At 38.6% G+C, this 19,314-nt stretch overlaps 1 protein-coding gene across 13 annotated transcripts in view; it reads left to right on the forward strand.

Moving 5' to 3' along the window:
• The first annotated feature begins 11 nt into the window (after positions 1–11).
• Positions 12–19,314, forward strand: part of LOC106745322 (gamma-aminobutyric acid receptor alpha-like) — a 41,357-nt gene continuing 22,054 nt past the window's right edge. For 2 of the 13 annotated variants that reach the window (XM_014620821.1, XM_014620834.1), the window contains exons 1-4: positions 808–948; positions 6,266–6,296; positions 7,325–7,423; positions 7,787–7,966. In XM_014620821.1, the coding sequence (XP_014476307.1) occupies positions 7,941–7,966 (26 nt within the window). In that variant the 5' untranslated portion in view covers positions 808–948; positions 6,266–6,296; positions 7,325–7,423; positions 7,787–7,940. Of the gene's footprint in view, positions 949–2,945; positions 3,005–3,700; positions 3,990–4,366; positions 4,449–4,494; positions 4,518–4,593; positions 5,055–5,621; positions 5,798–6,265; positions 6,297–7,324; positions 7,424–7,716; positions 7,967–19,314 lie in introns of those variants that run through there. The other 11 variants (XM_014620828.1, XM_014620822.1, XM_014620827.1 and 8 more) reach the window with 11 other exon arrangements.

Genomic DNA, 19,314 nt, shown 5'->3' on the forward strand with positions numbered 1-19,314 from the left:
ATAAATGACAAACGAATATCGACATGCGCAGAAACGACGTTACTTTCCAGTCCCCCTAATACATTCTTTCCATTGCACCTAATGGCTTTTTATAACTAACTTTTTCCACCCGAAAAAATGTCGTGAAAACGTGCCATTTTTAAGCGTCTACATTATATGGTCACTTAAGGATATAATTTGCATCTATTTAGATGGTCTTTAGACTAATACAAATCTGCTTGTCGATACCGACATTTATTTATTTCTCGCTTGAACATTTAATTCTATAGATTTTATTTCAACGCTTCGACTTTGAATAGCCTATTTTGACGCTAAAATAGCGAAAAAGCAAATTTCGGACATCGTCGGAGAGTTAAAGTGAGATTAAATTATATTTTTTTAAATTGTAATGAAACGTATTTTATTATCCGAGTCTGTGGCTGCGTTGTAGAATTGAAACCTCAACATTTTCAACGTAGCGCCGAAATTTCGACTCAGGTGTATCCGCGGAACACATGCGTGGCACATGCGCGTCAGCGGTCGACGCGCGTGGCGCGAAGGAAAAGTGACGGGTGTCGTTGAGGCGGTCCTTTTTCCGCGACAGGGATCTCTCGCTCTCGCGTGAGACGGCGCGTGACGATGCTCACCGGGTGACACGATGACGTGGCTGCACGAGGAGGAGGACGACAACGAACAACGGCAGCACGCGCGGCAGCATCCTGCCGGCAGTCGTCGTGCGTTGTCCGGGCGGGATTGCGTCAGTGAACGAGCGGGAAGGATCCCGTCATCCCGTCGCGTTATCCTCGCATCCCCTCGGCATCTCCCCGGTGCCTGAAAACAGATAAAGGATAGCACCGCGCGCGCACATTCACGTGACTTTTTTTCACCGTCGCCCTTGACCCCGTGTACCAACCGCCGCGCGTACTCCCGTTACACTCCATCGCGCACACGCGGACACGCAACTTCCGAGTTATACCCCGCACGCGAAACGAACCCCCCCCCCCCNGAAATAACATTAAATATCCCGGCTTAACCTTTGTTCCTTGAAGTTGAGAGGAGAGAAAGAGAGTTTGAGACAGACAGACAGACAGAGAGAGAGAGAGAGAGATCTTTTTGCTTCGGCAATTTCGGTGCACGCTTAACGCTCCTATTTTTTGGGATTCAAAATTGAAGGCAAACAATTAAGATTTCCAAGACGGGTGTGCGGGACGCGCGATCGCCGAATCCATCGTCGTGTGAGGGTACGAGGGAGAAATATCAATATTCGTGTGCTCGATACTTTCTCTTCCTTGTGTTCAACGATCCGCACGTCCACGAGGATGGTGCTTCTACCCCTGGCGAAACTGCGTCCGTCGGAGCGTTCGCATTGAATTGTAAAGAGAAGAACGTGCGGAATTATGAACCCTTGCGACGTACCACGTTTGTTTCGCGAGAGGATCAAGATGATGGAGATCTTGTTAGCCACGAGACTCCATATACTCGTAAATAACGACGGCCAAGGGGGCCCCCCGCTCGCGCCGCGCTTTATTAATGCTTTCGTTTTTGGGACGGAGGAGCACTGATATTTCACGCACGCGATATCCTACGCTCGCTTTTTTTATCCGCATTCCAATGCGAAACATCTGTTGTCGCATACGTCATGAGATTCGCGGAGAAAATTGGTACCTTAACACTTTGCCGGCCGCTGTCACGTACGCGCGACTTTTCTTCACTAACTGCTATCGGCCGCTGTCACGTATACGTGACTTCTTTTCGCCAGTGGTGATGCTTCATTCCGATGTTTTTATAAGTACATATTGATGCAGAGCAACAATTAATGAATAAGGAACAATAGTGGCGAGCAGTAGAACCTGCGTGAATCTCGCCGGCGGCAGCGTAACGGCGATGCGATAAATGGGCGGCCGGCAAAGTGTTAATATCCCGATGCACTATGTATAAATATTATTTCCGGCGATATATCTTGCGCGTAACCGTTCTCGTCGCGAGTTCCTCGCCACTCGCTCGCCGATGAATCATCGTATCGAGTGACGTGGGAAAAATCGCGGCGACGGTGAACATTGTATCGACGATTTCCACATCGCGGATCGTGGCGAGAATGAATAAGAAAATTAACGGTGAGCCGTGAGCTTTGACATGACGAGGAGAGTAACTTCGTGTCGGAACAAAAAGAGTAATCCTTGCATATTTTCCCGAGCCACGTTCGCGAAATTGGATCGACGCAAAAGTTCGTCGCCGTTTCTCAGTCCAAATGTACGCATTTATTTATTTTGAAATCAGTTTTACAATCAATCGATCGAATACGCTTAGCGTCTTGCTCGGCGACCTACAGTCTCTTGGATGGCCGCGTGATTCCGTGATCTCTCGCAGAGATTCTGAGATTTCTGAGCGGAGAGCCAACGTTCAACGAGAAACGGGATGGACTTTTCTGCGCCAAGCCGATACTCGTTAATTCCGCCGCGAGGCGAATTTTCCGTGTCCTCCCCTCCGTTCGCACTTATCTCTTTCTCTTTGTGCTCGTCGCGCTGCTTCATGAAGAATTAACATACCTGATGCATCCGATAACGACGGGGATCACGACGGTTTCATCGCCGATCCGATCGAGACCCGACGATGGACGATCCGGTCTGCCGTGGAAATCACGCCGCCGCCGTCTCGCAGCGCAGTTTTCACTCGCGTGCACTTCGGTCCGCTGAAGAGATCGCGAGAGATCACGACATTGCAATCTCGCATCGATCACGACGCTCTTAGGATCGCGATCTCGTCGGCTTACTGAGAGAGTGAGTGGCCGTGCCGTTTCATCCTGTTCGGTCAGCGTTCGTGCGTTGGAGCCCAACGCTTGTTCGGACGCCGCTGTCACGCTGGGGACTCGCGGATCACCCGAGCTCGCGGATACGTTCGAACGTACTGTCACGAACGCGTCATCGATCGTTGCCCAGCATCACTCCCCGTCGACGTCGTCCACGTCGTCGTCGTCGTCCTCGTCGCTGTCAACGTCGTCAATGCCGATCAAAACCGAAGCCGTTAGGTATTCCCATGCGCCACGAACCTCACGGAGAAGGCTGCCACCTTTCATCCCTCGTAGCTAACGCGGATCCACTGTCGATTTCTCTCTTCAGATCCTCTCTCTCTCTCCTCCCCCTCCTTCCTCTTTCATTCCTACACCGCGAGCGCGCTCTTTCCCCCTCGCGGTCCCTCCGGGAATCGTTCCCCTCTCTCGTACTTACGATGCGCGCCTCGTTATCTCTCTTTTGCTCCAAAAATCCTCCCATCCACCCTCTCCTCGCTCCTCCAGCTCGTGTGAATCCTCTCCGTTTCTCTTTCTCTCTCGCCCTCACACACGCATACGTCCTGATATATATTATTTATCTCTCTTAATCTTGCTCTCTCTCGTAAATCCTCCGTCACTCTCACTCTCACGCAGAATCACCATCCTTTCCGTTCGCATTTTCGTAATCGCCCGTATTTCTCTCTCTCTCTCTCTCTCTTTCTCTCTCTCCCGTTCTCGCTTCCGTAATTCTCCGTCCTCCTCACTCTCCTTCTCATGGTTTCCTCGTTGCTCGCATCTCCCTTTTTATGTACGATCCTGTTCTATCCTGTACATCACTCCGCCACCACTCGCTCCCTCGTATCCATGATTTCTCTCTCTCTCTCTCTCTCTCTCTCTCCCTCTCTCTCTCTGTCTGACTCTCTATCTTTCCTCTCTTCTCACGTCGCCTCACTTTCTCTCTTTCTCTCTCGGATTGCCTTGATTTTTCTCTCTTCCGCTCCTCTCCGAGTCTCTCCGTCTTGCCACCACCGCTCACCCAGCACCCGATCAACCCCCGTGAGTTGCCGTACCGCGCATGCACGGAGTATATTCTATCTCGGCCGACCTAGTGACACACAGCTGGTGATCGAATTTTCAAAGTAGTTCGATCGAACAGCAGCATCACCGGCATCAGCCATCGCCGTCACCCCCGCTACGGCGCTCTTTAAGACGCGAGAGAGGGTGTCATTAACCTTCGAGAATAGTAACAAGGGGCAGGGGGAGGGGGCTGATCGATGCTTATTTTGCGGTGCACGGCAAAAACCGACCGGTTATTCTTAATCGCGACGTGACAAAGCTTTTGTCGCGGAACATAAAAAGAACGCAACTCATTTTGAAAAGAGAGAGAAAGCTCAAATTGAAATTTTTAGTCTATGATAAACCTTCAATTCCATAAAATAGTAGAAACTTAGATAACAAAATAGGTGTCTCTTCTTCAATTTTAATAATATAATTTACTACTAATTTGACCCTGATGATAATTCTGTTCTGATGATGTTTTAAATTTCCGTTCATGCTATTTTTGCGTCCAAATAGGTTGTTTAAGTAATTAAATTAAAAATAAAATCTATTGAATAAAAGGTTCAAGAGAGAAGTTAATAAATGTGTAAATGTTTGATACGGGTTTAAAGTGGATTGATCAACAAGTTTTCTTTTATCTAAGGTGAAAATGAATATATTTTGTATTTCTTTCATCTAGATAAGGATAAGGATGATCTATTTATTCATCTAGGTGATTAGTTAGATAATTTTATCTAGATACCGGCAAATACTGATAGTGCTCGTTTTGAATGAGAATAATTCAACAGTTGAAAGATACGCGCACTTCTTCTTGCGGGCAACTTCTCGGCGTTTTAACGATTAACCACATCTCCCAAATGCGGCCCCTTAAAAATAAGAGCTTGGAAGGCCACAGGTGTGGAGATAAGATCAAAATTAATGGGCGCCCGGATAAGCATTAATGAAGATTCACTTCCGCGTCATATCACACACATTACCGCGACAAAGTTGTCCGATAAGTGAGCTATCACGATTTGGAACGCTCCGCGCAAGGGTGTGTGTAAAGGATGATTTGCGAGCGCTGTGCGAAAACGTGGAAGGGAGGCTGCCTTGTTAAGATCTCCGATGGAAGAATTTCTGCGGGACGATGCGGATTATTGCCGTTCGCTGCAACATTTTAATCACGGGACGCTGAATATCATAATAACCGACCGACAGTTTGAAGTTAGAATATCACGAAGAAATTTTCTTTGCAACTAAATCGTTTCAAGTAAAAATGCACCTAGTCTGTCTAAGTAAAAAGTTAGTAACTAGTTAACAATATTTGCTAATATCTAGACAAAATTATCTAAATAACCATCCAGATGAATAAATAGATCATCTTTATCTTTATCTAGATGGAAGAGATACAAAATATATTCATCTTCATCTTAAATAAAAAACATGTTATCTCATCTAAAAATTATCTGAAATGATGTGGTCCATATTCTGAACTCATTTTTCGATAAAGTGAATGAAATAATATGGACCTATGCGTTAAGCCCGTATTAGACTAAAGATTGGAGATTATATTTCAACGAATCAATAAATTTCTCTCCTTTGGTTTTGTCTCCTCTGGTTTCTTCTTTTTATCTGCACTGCTGAACTGGTGCAATAAGTCAGAGCGAAACAAAATATACTTGTCTCATTCTGTGTCTCTCTCAAAAGGAATTCAGAATATGGACTATAACATTTCAGATCATTTTTAGATGAGATAACATGTTTTTTAATTAAGATGAAGGTGAATATATTTTGTATTTCTTCCATCTAGATAAAGATAAAGATGATCTATTTATTCATCTGGATGATTATTTAGGTAATTTTGTCTAGATACCGGCAAACATTGGCGGAGATCATCGATACGTCGAGAATGTACTTTCGCAAAATCCTCGTCCTAGATTTGCACGAGGAGTCCGTATTTTAGCGTTCTGCGGGCTAGCACCAGTTGCGAGTCACTTTGCACGGCGATAGCACGTAGGTGCATGTAGCGGTTAGATTTACTATCGATAAGCGGGCTCCTCCGCCGGCAGGATGGGTTCACTTACCTTCGAGGGACGATAAAAGTTTTCCCGTCGGCAACGTCAACGATGGTTGGAAATCATTTCCACACCCGGAGGGTCCTGGGAGGGAAGAGAACGCGCGTTTTGATTTTCGCGATATCCCGCGTGGAAACGCGGGCGAGAAATCATGATGCGGCCTCGATAATTTTCCGAATCGAGGAGCTAGCTTTTCCTGCGAAACTTCACCACCCGTGGAACTTTCAAGAAGGGGACGCGCATTTTATTGCGACGAACGCGCGTTGTAGATAATTAATAAAATCACACTTTGTTAAGAGCTTTTGCAAATTAAATTGCGAGAGAGAGAGAGAGAGAGAGAGAGAGAAAGAGAGAGAGAGAGAGAGAAGGAGAAGTGTCGAAATATATGAATTCTTGTTGATTGCAGGTGTAGGTCCGAATCATTTCGACCTCGTCAGGTAATTAGTTTAGTTTATTTAATTTCTGTCTGACAACATAAACGTTTCTAACGTCTTAGTGATTAGTAACATTATCACAGCCGGAAAGAACGCACGTATCGAGAAGCATGGAAGAGAGAATAATACGTCGATATTACCTTAATTTAATATTTTTTCATGTGCAATTCATTATGCAAAATGAAATATTTAGGAGAATGTATTCATTGTTAATCGCACGAGTTGCGCTTTATGAAGCTTGTCTGTCCTTTTACGAGCTTCAATAAAATATTTCATATGGGATCTTAGTGCAACTCTGTATGTATTAGGTATGCAATTTAATTCGGTGCCTTTTTTCATGAAAGTCAAAGTTTATTTACTAAAAGTCGAGTACAGGTTTAAATAATTTCCGTTACTTTTTATAACTTTATTCCATCTATCGGGTAGCTGATGAGTACTCTATCGAAAAAAAAATTTGGCGGTTTTGTTTTGACTTTACTGAGCGTAGTTCTATCTTATGGTTAGATGAAAAAATTACACAGTAACGATATAGAAAACTCGGTAAATCTTTAATGGAAATTGAATATCAAACTTCGTCTAGTAACTGTCTAGTAGCAACATAGCAATCTTAAATAGAAATTGAATGTCAGAATTGTTTACTAACTAGATAGTAAATTTGTGTTTTATATCATATGTCTATACCCAAATTTACTATCTAATGGTTAGACAGTTCTAACATCTAATTTCGAGCAGAATTTTGACGATAAAAAACGATATATCATCAGAACAGTTTTCCTTTATTCATGAATAATATATGAATTTTTTACTTAGAAATTTAGTATATGCAAGATTTTGTCCATGCTGTAGATTATATTATTTCACTCTAATTCGTTTTCGCAATATCGCATTTTATAATTTGTACTCGGAAGCTTTGAAAGCCATAGACTGAATTTTTTCATGTTTGATTCACTATTTTGTATTCAACATTTAGAATTTTGTAATTTTCCAATTTCGACCCCAGATTCTTAATCAGTGATCTGAAAACCCTCTAGATACCACATTTGACGAGAATTGCTTGATTTGCTGCAATTTCGGTCCGTCACAATAGACCGCCATCTTTGATTTTGAAAATCTTCTAATTCTGACATCAGGTTCGTAATCAGCGACCTCAAGAAACCCTATATATAAATTTTAACACCTATATTTTGGAAAAGTCGTTGGAAAATATATTTTCTCTTAAGAAAACAGGCATTTCTTTTAATTTGGTTATTTATAATACTTTTGCTGTTAACAAAATGTCTATTATGATCATTTTTTTACATTCATCTATCCCCAAGATACTAGAAAAATAATATAAAGAAAAACAGTCCGGATATCACGATGAAAATTTTATCGACAAAAATCTGAAAGAAAAAAGGCGAGAAATATATTTTCCATGCTTTAGTTAAAACGGTTAAGCGTGAACACGATCGGCGGCTGATATCGGGGCTTGCGCGCCGCGACGCTTGTCTTAGGGGGTTCGCGGCAGGAAGATCCACGCGGCCGCCGCAATGGCTCGTCGCGCCTCGCGGCGAGTGTCAAACTCAACGGCGCCAACAACGAGTTACGTGTGCGTGCGACTGAAATCTCGCTAGAGCAAATCGTGCCGGTCCACGAAGAAGCGAGAGGATGATGACATCGAGGAGGCTGTCGTTGTGAGTAGAGAATTATTGTTGACGCACAATTATCACTTGGACAATAATTGCACCGCGCTTCCTCGCACACGTCACTTTTACTCTTCCGTGCACTTTTATTCTTTGTTGGGTTGTTGATGCAAAAGTTCATCCCATTTCCTTATTTCCTGAATATAAATGTAACGTTTGTTTATTCTAAAATACGAGCAATCAGTTAAATTGTAACGTGCCGTTGTTTGACGATCAGTCACACTAAGAGAAAAATATTTGATATTTGTAACTGTAATCATCATAATGGGAGAATTGTAATCAGGAGAACCTTTTGCCCTTTTACCCAGTAAGTGTTATTATAGTGCCAGTGATAATAATCTTTTATACGTTGATACTATTACTTTTATGGTTAAAAGGGTGTAGTTGAGATTGAAAATAACTATAATTTCTCTCAGTGAATCTCCAGCAACTGTATAATCTCACGCTAAAAATTTCTGGACGAAGAACTGATTAAAAAACAAGACGACTTCTGCACCGATCCGATGTACATTTTAATGAAATTGTGTCGCGTAAAAATCATCTTCGCGTAAACTTTAGTTCTCTGCGTATTTTAATCTCAACAATTGGACTTTGTGCACTGAGAGAAAAATATTTGATATAGATATTTGTAATTGTAATCATCATAATGAAAGAATTATAGTTGGAAGAACCATTTTTCTAATAAATGCTACTACAATATTATGGATAATATTGTTATATTGCTGCTACTAATTTTATGATCAGAATCGTGAAGAGGGTAGAGTTCAGATCGAAAATAACTTCGTGTGACTCAAGCGCCATCGAATTACGCGAATTCATCTACTCAGCTTCCCAATCAAGTCGTTATTAAATTGCAATCGTGATACTTTCCTGATAGTTTTAAATGTAGCCTAGCGGAAAAGTGCCCTTTTCAATCCACGTTCTTATTCAGACTTCAAACATTTTGCGAAAGAAACTGCGCTCACGTACAACGTTCTACCTTGTATGGCAGACTGTGGTTATCCGTTTATTATTATTCAAGCCGTTCTTGGCTTATTTAATGCACTGCTGTTTTATATGCTCGCAGACGTTTTGCATGCACTTTGATATAATGAAAAAAATCGCCGTGTACATCAAAGCCGTTGCCACGTATGAGACCCGCAGAGATGCATCTTGAGCGATTATAGAGTGCGCGCGAATCATGAGAGTCGCGAGGGAACAGTTGAGAGAGGGAGAGGGGGGGGGGGACTCTTGAATGTTTCAAGTATAGATATTCAAAGGATCTTCACGGGAGATGTATTTAGTCATCTGAATTTAATCGAACAAACTCGCAAATGTTTCGAAAACATCGAGTAGTAACGCATCTTTTCGCGAGATATTTAAATACGAGGCTGTCGCGCGTGTAGTTAAGTAATCTCGTGAGGTAATCGAGGTCATTAGTTGTGTAATAATTATATACTATACTGAAAAAAAAGATTATATATACTTATTAAATGCATTTAGTTAGAGATTTCGACAGAATATTTGGTAACTGTTATGAAATTTGATATTAATTACCAAGCATTTAGTTGGCCTACAATATGAACGACGTTTATTCAGAGTTGAATCAACTAAATAAAATAGTAATTGCTACCAAATATTTAACATCCGTTATTAAATGTTAAATAATTATTATTAGATATTTGGTAAGTACTACAAAATCATTTGCTTCCATTCTTATAAAATATTTGATAACTATTAATAAATGTTTATAACTCCCCTTTCTTTCTCTCTCTCCCTCTCTCTCTCTCTCTTTCTTTCATTCACTCACTCTTTACTCTCTTCCTTTTTTTCCATACAAGAACATATTATAAACACGAGATAGAAAGACATGATGAGAGCTTGTAGGAATTATCGGTTTCTATCATCTGATCACTGAAGTAAAACAACACAAGATCGCAATCAATAGTTGGGTTGGGTGATCACTACGAAGTTGAAATTAGGAAGGATTTTTTTATATACAAGTGAAAAAAAATATTATCAAAATGAAATGAGAATATTATCTTAAGATAAATTACGTAGAACGATACAACTTTTTAGTAAAATAATAATAATTACCCAAAACAATTTTCCCTACGGACTATGTTTTTAGTAATAGTTAACAAATATAACTCATTTTCTGCTATCGAAATTTGATATTAATTACCAAAGTTTAGTTTAATGATCTAAATGTATAGTTCAAACAATTAAATCTTAATTCTTAAAACTATATTTTTACTTCATCTAATCAAATTATTTCGTAATTGTTGTCGAACATTCGGCCCGCAATATTTTACCGAATTATTTAGTAACAGTTACTAAATTATATATTACCAAATCCTTCTTTCAGAGTATATGGCAGTTGATAAATTCATAAGAACAATCTAAAAATAAATAAAGCGAATAAAATAAAATAACAATGATGTTATTTATCCTAAATTATTGCAACGGTAAATGAGTGCCCGGGAATGCGAAAATTGGAGCTTATTCCTGAACGAACTTCCGGTGGCGTAGCCATGCAGATTGGTGAGATGGTTTCGCAGGTTCGGCTATCCGCAATTTCTCCATACGTATCGTCGGGGTATGCGAACTGTACGCATTCCGCATACATTCAATTCGTGTAATTTCGTTAAATCATAACAATATTCACTGTGTTGTTTCGAGAATATTTGTAACATTGTTTTGGTATTTGTAAAATTATTTCGCATAATTTTAAATGAATATCTGAATTCTGAACATCGCATTTACATCGTTTCCACGCTCTTCGGCTCAAAAAATGCGACGTGGCGTGCATTTCTTTTCGCGGGAGAAAAATGTAATATATTTGAGTTAACACATTAGACAAGATGTTCAAAAATTTTCTTTTAATCACTCGTATGAAGATAGAACAGGTTAAATTGAGTAGAAAGTTCTTCTACTATTTTGCAAATCATAAAACCATACAAAATTCTGAATTATTAATGATCGAAAATGGTCATGTATAAAGGCTTCTTTAATCTTTTGGGACCAAATTTTTTTCTTTTTCCTTTTATAATTATTTTGGACAATTTATATTTATTGGCGATCTGGGAGTTATTATTGTATAGAATCACAGTTTTACATAAAAATAAAAAAAATGTTGTAAATGTTCAGACAGACCACAAAAGCCCGTTAAGAAAATATATAACGTAAAACGGGAATTGTATAGCACATGAGGTATCTTAGAATACTTAATGGGACGTATATATCCCATTGGAGCCCAAAGGTTTAAGTAATAACTAAAAAATTGGCGTGCTATTTGAAAAATGGTGAAAAATTTTATTGTTCAGAGTAGCTTAATCTGCAAGTGTATATTGTGCCTATTTTAATCTATCACCTCTTTTATTTTCGCAAGGTAAGGTCGCATAAAAAATATGTTCGGATAAAGTTGTATGTTTTGGAAAGGGACATAAATAATAAGTTAGTGACCGTAATTTTGTTATATAGTTAACAATTCAAGGTCATTTTAAGATCATCTTAATTTTTTTAAACGGAATTATATAGTTTTTTCTTTTAATACAAGCCGATTCCTCTGTTTATTCTGCGTATGAAAGTACTAGAATAAGATCATCGAAAAGTATTTACTTTTCGAGTTATTTTACTTTAAATCTAATATTTTCAGAAGAAGATACCAAATATCTCATAAAATGAATTCAGTTTTCGATAACATCACCTTAACACTTTTGTACATAATATGAAGGAAATCGATTAATGATATTAATCATCGCATATTGGTGCATTGATGTATTGGGTTGCCCGAAAAGTAATTGCCGATTTTTTCATAGAAATAAAATACAATTTTTTTTGTGCATAAAATGAACTTTAATCACTGACATATTTTCCATTTTGTTCGATGACCTTTTGCCATCTTTCTGGCAACTTCATAATTCCACGCTCGTAGAACTTCTGGTTTTTATCGGCAAAATATTGATCCAAGTGCGATTTCACAGCTTCATCATCCTTAAAAGTTTTACCATCCAAGTAGTTCTGCAAGGATCGAAATAAATAGTAATTTGACGGCGCAATGTCAGGGCTATATGGTGGATGTAACATCAATTCCCAACCAAGCTCTATTAATTTTTGGCGAATGACCAAAGATGTGTGTGGCCTGGCGTTGTCCTGGTGGAAGATGACGCCCTTACGATTGACCAATTCTGGCCGTTTTTCTTTAATTGCTGCATTCAATTTGTCCAGTTGCTGACAGTAGACATCCGTATTGATGGTTCGGTTCCTTGGAAGGAGCTCAAAAAATACCACACTCTTCCAATCCCACCAAATTGATAGCAAAATCTTCTTTTGGTGAATATCAGCTTTCGAGGTGGTTTGTGGTGGCTCATCACGTTTGGACCATGAATGTTTTCGCTTAATATTATCGTAAACAATCCATTTTTCATCACCAGTAATTATTCACTTCAAAAAAGGATCGAATTCATTGCGTTTGAGATGAGAATCGCAAGCATTGATACGCTTTGTTAAATGAATTTCTTTCAATTCATGTGGTACCCAAATATCAAGCTTTTTAACGAATCCAAGACGTTTTATATGATCGTGGATTGTTGATTTTGGTATTTTCAACTTCTCTCCAATCTCCCGCTCAGATATATGAGGATCCAACTCGATTATGGCTTTGATTTGGTCATCATCAGCTTGCAATGGCCGACCTGAACGTTGCTCATCTTTGAGTGAAAAATCTCCAGAACGGAACTTATCAAACCAATTGCGGCACTGTCTTTCTTTTAAGGCTTCTTCGCCATATACGTCACGTAACTTTTTAGCAGCCTGCGCTGCGTTTTTTCCTTTGCGGAAATAAAAAAGTAAAATATGACGAAAATGCTCGTTATTGGACTCCATACTAAAACTGACGCCAAACTAACAATTTTTAACAAAAACACATGTAATTTGCTTCTAAAATCAACTAAGAGTGACAGCTTACAAACGTTAAAAGAAAAAAATCATAACATTGACAGAAGACATTCAAACAGACGCTTAAAGCCATCTATTGGAGCCATCGGCAATTACTTTTCGGGCAACCCAATATTTGCAAAATGCAATGAATTTTTTTTAACATTTCTCTATGTTTGCTCACAATGATCGATTCCACCTATTATTCTATGTACAAAAGTGTTAAAGTGTTAAGGCGATGTTATCGAAAAGTGAATACTTTATCAGATATTTTGTATCTCGTACTGAAAAAAATATCAGAATCAAAAATAAAATATTTCGAAAAGTGTTCACTCTTCAATGATCATGTCCTAATACTTATCTTAATACTTATTATTATTTATTTTCCTCATTCTTATCTTAATACTTATTATTATTCATTATCCTCTATGGATTTGTGTGAACTCCATTGGATTTCCATGGGAATCTACCTACAAATTTTCAACAGGGTGGTTCGTCTCTCTTGCGTATGATGAATCGACAACCCCGTCATAAAAGCAGAGTGCATTTGCTGTTCTGGCAAGAATTCCGCCGGGTGAAAAAAGGAGAGAGGGACACACCCGGCCTTCGATTTCGTGCTTCGAGTGCCCGTCGACTTTCATACCGTGGTATACATTCCCCTCGTGCATTCTCACCAACTAAAAATAAGGAGAGGCATTTATTAATTACAAATATTTAAGCAGCGATCGAGCGCTTAAGAGCGTTCGTCGATTTGACGCTCTGAATTCTTCGAATAACCGGAGGCAAGGAGAGGCCCCGTATACACGTGGAAATTAAAATCGACGCATTGACAGGTTCGTGATCGCCCGACTCGGTAAATATGACGAGACCGACGTAAACGCTCGGTGTGCTCGAGCGACAAAATCGATCGAAGTGCGAAGTGTCCGCGTTAGGTAAATTTGCCGAAAGAGAGGGGGGAGGACAAACGCACAAGAAGCGATGATTGTGTGACGAAAATCCGCAATTAAAGTTTCTCGTTTGGTACTAGAGAGGAATTCGTCGCGTGAGTTTTATTTATTTTTTAGCATTTGCGATCCGCCGGCGATATTAGGGGGTTGCATTAATTCGTGCCGTTTTTCTACTTGGAATATTTATTATTTTCATAATGTTATATTTGGATATCAATCAAAATAATTGCCATCGTTTCCGAATATTTTTTGCCATCTTAAAAACTACTGTGTTTGACGGTCTGAAACAAATAAGAACGAGTGCAAAAATTGAAATTTATTATATTCATTGATAGGATAAAAATGTGGACTTTACGATCAAAAGAGCAAAAGTTTAATGTTTAATAGGTCTTTCAATCGGTCAATTTTTAATAGGTGAATTTTTAACAAGATTTTTATATTGGTATTTATTTATAGTTAAAAAGCGCGGTTAAAATCATAGAATCACCTACGAGGTCGAAATAATGGAAGATTTCTTCACATATAAAGAGAAAAAAAATATTAAAATGAAGTGAGAATGTTAAGTGATCTTAAGATAAATTAAGTAGAACGATAAAATTTTTTTTAGTAAAATGATGATAATTACCTAAAACAATTTTTCTTACGGACTGTATGTTTAGTAATAGTTACATATATCTCATTTTCTGCTATCAAGATTTTATATTAATTACCAATGTTTAGTTTAATAATCTAAATGTATAATTCAAGCAATTAAATCTTAATTCTTAAAATTATATGTTTATTTCATCTAATCAAATTATTTCATGACTGTTGCCGAACGTTTGTCCCGCAATATTTCACCGAATTATCTAGTAACAGTTATTAAATTTTGTTATATATTACCAAATCCTTCTTTCGGTGTGTGAAAACAGAAATTTAATATATCACTAAAGAATCAAAGTAGAAATAAATTTTATCGTTAGAATTCGACTTATTTCGCTATCTTAATTTCTATTGTATTATAAAATGAAAGATTTAATATAGGATCGAAATTTCGACTCGAGCAAACTAGAGTTCGATGAATACGTTCAGCATCGGTGAATCGCGAGGTCGCGTTTTTCGTCATCTCCAACAAACGGAATGTCACTCGAACGCGTGTTCGGGTGCAAAAATCGGGTACGTAATGTGCATATGATCACGAGAGATCGTGATATGACGGGCCACTTGCGACGTTCTCTCGAAATAATGACGCGAACCCTCGTGGATCAGCGCACGGCCGGATAATGCTGAATCGGCAGACGGCAAGAGGCACTCTTCTCCACTTTTCTTTCCTCCCCTGTCCGCCTACTACGTATCCTCTGCTTTCACTTTGTCTTTTAAAGTAATTGGGCCGTGATAATACTGTTAAATAGGTAATGATTAATACAACACAAAAAGTTCAACAAATCTGCACTATTTGCTTACAAATATGATTTATGATGTATAGCTTTGACACATTGCCGCAAAGAAATATGAATTAAATTTATATAATGTTTAAAAAAAGAAAGACCAAAAAAATAATTGTTTTTCGCATCTTCGCCTGGGATTGTTTGTGTCAGGCATATGTTTGTATATATATAGTGTCCCAAACTAATTTCGGTTCCCGTGGTGTGCAAGAACGGATGAAACTAAGAGGAAAAGTCCTATATCATTTTGCAAATAACGCGCAAAATTTCGAGTTATCAATGATTGAAAATTGCCATTTATAGAAGCTTTTTTAATTAATAACAACAATTTGTGTGTTATTTGCAAAATGATGAAAAACTTTTTTGTTCCGAATAATCTAATCTACAAGTATATAACAATTATTGTACCTAACGATAAGTTCCGCAATATTTCACCGAATTATTTAGTAACAGTTACTAAATTTTGTTATATATTACCAAATCCTTCTTTCAGTGTACCTGTATACCACGGGAACCGAGATTAGTTTGGGAAACTCTGCATATAATTTTTTTGGAAATAATTAAGGATTTTGTTTATGTAATATTTCTATTTTATATATTTATTAAAAATGTTTTATAATATTATAATATCTACATCGCTCTCTTATCATCTCTTTTATCATCTTCTTGTTTTCTATTAAAAGCGTAAAAGTAATTTGGTTGCTATAGTATTAAAAGTGTAATATCAAAAGCCGTTTTCCTACTTGCGATACAAGTAATTTTAATTATTTCAGCGTCACTTTCAGCGTCTTATAGCTAGAGAGAGAAAGAGAGAGAGAAAGAGAGAGGAGGAATGGAAATTTCGTTGCCGATCGTGGAGGATGGTTTCGCGATGATACGTACAAGTCTACTTTGAGCGCGAACAATTGAACAAGCGCGCACGTGGCATAGTGTTCTGCGCTTTCAACGCTACTCATTGTATCACGTTGTCGCAGAATTTTTCGCTCAGAGGTTACGCGTATGAAAGTATGTTGGGCATTTTCGAAGTCGGCCGTGCCGTGCATTCCATGTCGGCGGTATTTGCCAGTATCTAGATAACATTATCTAAATAGTCATCAATATGAATAAATAGATCATTTTAACATTATCTAAGTGGAGGAAATATAAAATATATTCATCTTAATTTGAGATAAGCATATTATCTCCTTTAAAAATTATCTGAAATGATGTTATGGTCTATATTCTGAACTTACTTTTCGATAAAATGAATGAAATAATATAGAGCTATGCGTTAAGCTCATATCAAACCAGGAATTGGAGATTAGATTTCAACGAATCAACAAATTTCGGTTTTGTCTTCTTTGATCTGTTCTTTTTAGCTGCACTGCTAAATTGGTGCAAAAAGTTAAAGCGAGACAAAATATACTTGTCTCACTCTAACTTATTGCACCACTTCAGCAGTGCAACTAAAAGGAACAGACCATTTGTTTCAATCCACTTTAAACCCGTATCAAACTGTCAGCTGTGAAGGCCGACCCGACTGTCGATTACGATTGCCAACTCTTAATGGACCAATTACAATAGACTATATATAAATGCCAGTCAGATCGACCTTCATAGTTAATAGTCTGATATGGGTTTTATAGAAGAAGACTGAAATAATAACTGTGTTCAGAAAACACAGCGATTAGTGAGCAGTCAATGATTATTGGTCTTTTTTATTAGATCCTTAAATTTAGAGCAATTACGTTGACGAATTACTTAACCGTTATATAATTTTATGATCTGCGTAATTTTTATTATAAATTTTTATAAAGTCTCTCATGAAAACAATATCATCTACAAAATTATCTAGATAATTGGCGCTGATGATCTTTTATCTTAATAAATTAAAAATAAAATCCTCTTCATCTCACCTAAAATGAATATTTCGGATTCTCATCTCATCTTCATCTAGAGGAATGTGAAATCATTTAAGGTAAACACTGCATGCGGAAGAGACTCTTGTAACCATAGAGATATAAGAATAGAGGGAACAAGTCTGTAAGTGGAAGTGATAGAGGCAAAGAGAGAGATGGATGCCGAGTGTCCTATCTGTTTCTTTCTAGTTGAGCGCTGTAATTGGTTGTTACAATGAGCCGCCAAGACGACCACGCGACGTCAGGAGGGGAGAAAGCAGACTAAAATTTCGTTTTGTAAATATGCGTGCACATGTGTGTAGAATTAAAATTCGTTAAATATTCGAACGTTAATAAAATAATAATTGGACGCGATTTGTTTAAAAATGAGGCATTGTTTGAAACGCAAGGCGGAGTCTTATCCTGGATGTAACCGCAGTTTTCACTCGTAAGAAAGTACAAATACGTAACCTCAAATAATTATATCATTTTTTCCTACATTTAAAAAAATATGTAAATGTTGTAGGCTACCGAAGGATGTAGATATAAGGCATAAATGGTTGAATATACTTCAACTACCTTTTTATTTTTAAGTGAAAACAGCATATATTTTCAGTGATCATTTTAGCAATGACAGTTTCTTTGAATTGGATGGAGAAAAATGTATAGCTATATCGTCGTTGGCGCGGCAGCCAATCCCAGCGCGTGACTAGAAAGAGACAGATAGGACACTCGGCATCCATCTCTCTCTTTGCCTCTATCGCTTCCACTTATAGGTAGCATATATCCCTTGTTCCCTCTATTCTTATATCTCTATGCTTGTAACTCACGGAAGACGGCCGCACCGGAAGGGTGGCAAGATTAACAGATAACTTGGCTGTATTTACAATTAGCCGATGAATGTCTTCTTGCGTGTCTTTGTCGCGAGCTGCGGTTTATCTGTACCAGATAATCTGATCTCTGCGTGAACAAAGTTCTGGCACGTGGAGGATGCTATTTCGTAGTGACTATGTCGGATAGGGCGACAGGGAATGTGGGTGCGAGAGAGCGCTGAGAGACTGCAGCGTGCTCCAGATAATTTCTTGTAATATCTTTGTAACGTTAACATCGCATCACATAGTGTTCTTACGCCGTTCGCGACAAGGGAGGGGCGCCCAGACACCGCGTGCGCATTTTTATTTCACGGTAGATCTTCTTACTTAGCGCAAACGTTGGTGAAATCGCTCGACATTCGCAGTTGAAGGGAAATCAGTCGATGAACGTGCGACGTGAACAAGAAGAAAAATAATTTAGAACAGCGAATGTTACGCTGTAGCAAATAAATAAATATACAAGATGTTCTTTAAGTACCGTCTAATATTGAAGAAATGAGTATACATATTCGTATGAACTTTATTTCACCAAATGACTTCAAATTCCAAACCCTAAAATATTAGATGGATTAGACTTAAGGAATACCTTTTATATTAGGTGGTAAATTTAGTTCCTGCGGTTTTTTTGTTTAAAAAACTCATTTATTTCGACATCAAAAGCAAAAAATACATTAATCGAAGTATTTTCCCTCGCTAGCTAAACATTTTTCCCATCTTTCGGGCAACGCATAGATTCCGCGACGATAGAACGATTGGTCTTTTGATGCAATCCATTCGTCGATCCATTTTCGCACATCCTCGTAATTTCTGAAGTGTGTATCCACCAAGCCATGCTGCATCGACCCGAACAAGTAATATTCCGAAGGAGCTAAGTCTGGTGAATACGCTGGGTGCGGGAAAACTTCCCACTCGAGCTGCATCAGTGTTTCTTTGACGGCTTTGGCAACGTGTGGTCGAGCGTTGTCGTGCAAAAGCATGACTTTACGTCGATTGCTGGCTACTGCTGGCCTTTTTTCCAACAATGCTTCATTCAGACGGTTTAATTGTGATTGATATCGATTCCCTGTGATACTTTCGTTCGGTCTCAATAGCTCATAATAAACGACGCCGTGCATATCCCACCAAATGCAAAGCATTGCTTTGTGACCCTGCATATTTCTCTTTGGTGTGGATGTCGATGGTTGGCCAGGGTCTACCCATGATTTTCTTCGTTTAGGATTATCGAAGTATATCCATTTTTCATCACCAGTCACTATGCGCCACAAAAAACTCTTCTTTTTCTGCCTGGCGAGCAGAGAAATA

This window comes from Dinoponera quadriceps, unplaced genomic scaffold (genome assembly GCF_001313825.1).
Source record: "Dinoponera quadriceps isolate SergipeBrazil2010 unplaced genomic scaffold, ASM131382v1 scaffold1683, whole genome shotgun sequence".
Taxonomy (NCBI): domain Eukaryota; kingdom Metazoa; phylum Arthropoda; class Insecta; order Hymenoptera; family Formicidae; genus Dinoponera; species Dinoponera quadriceps.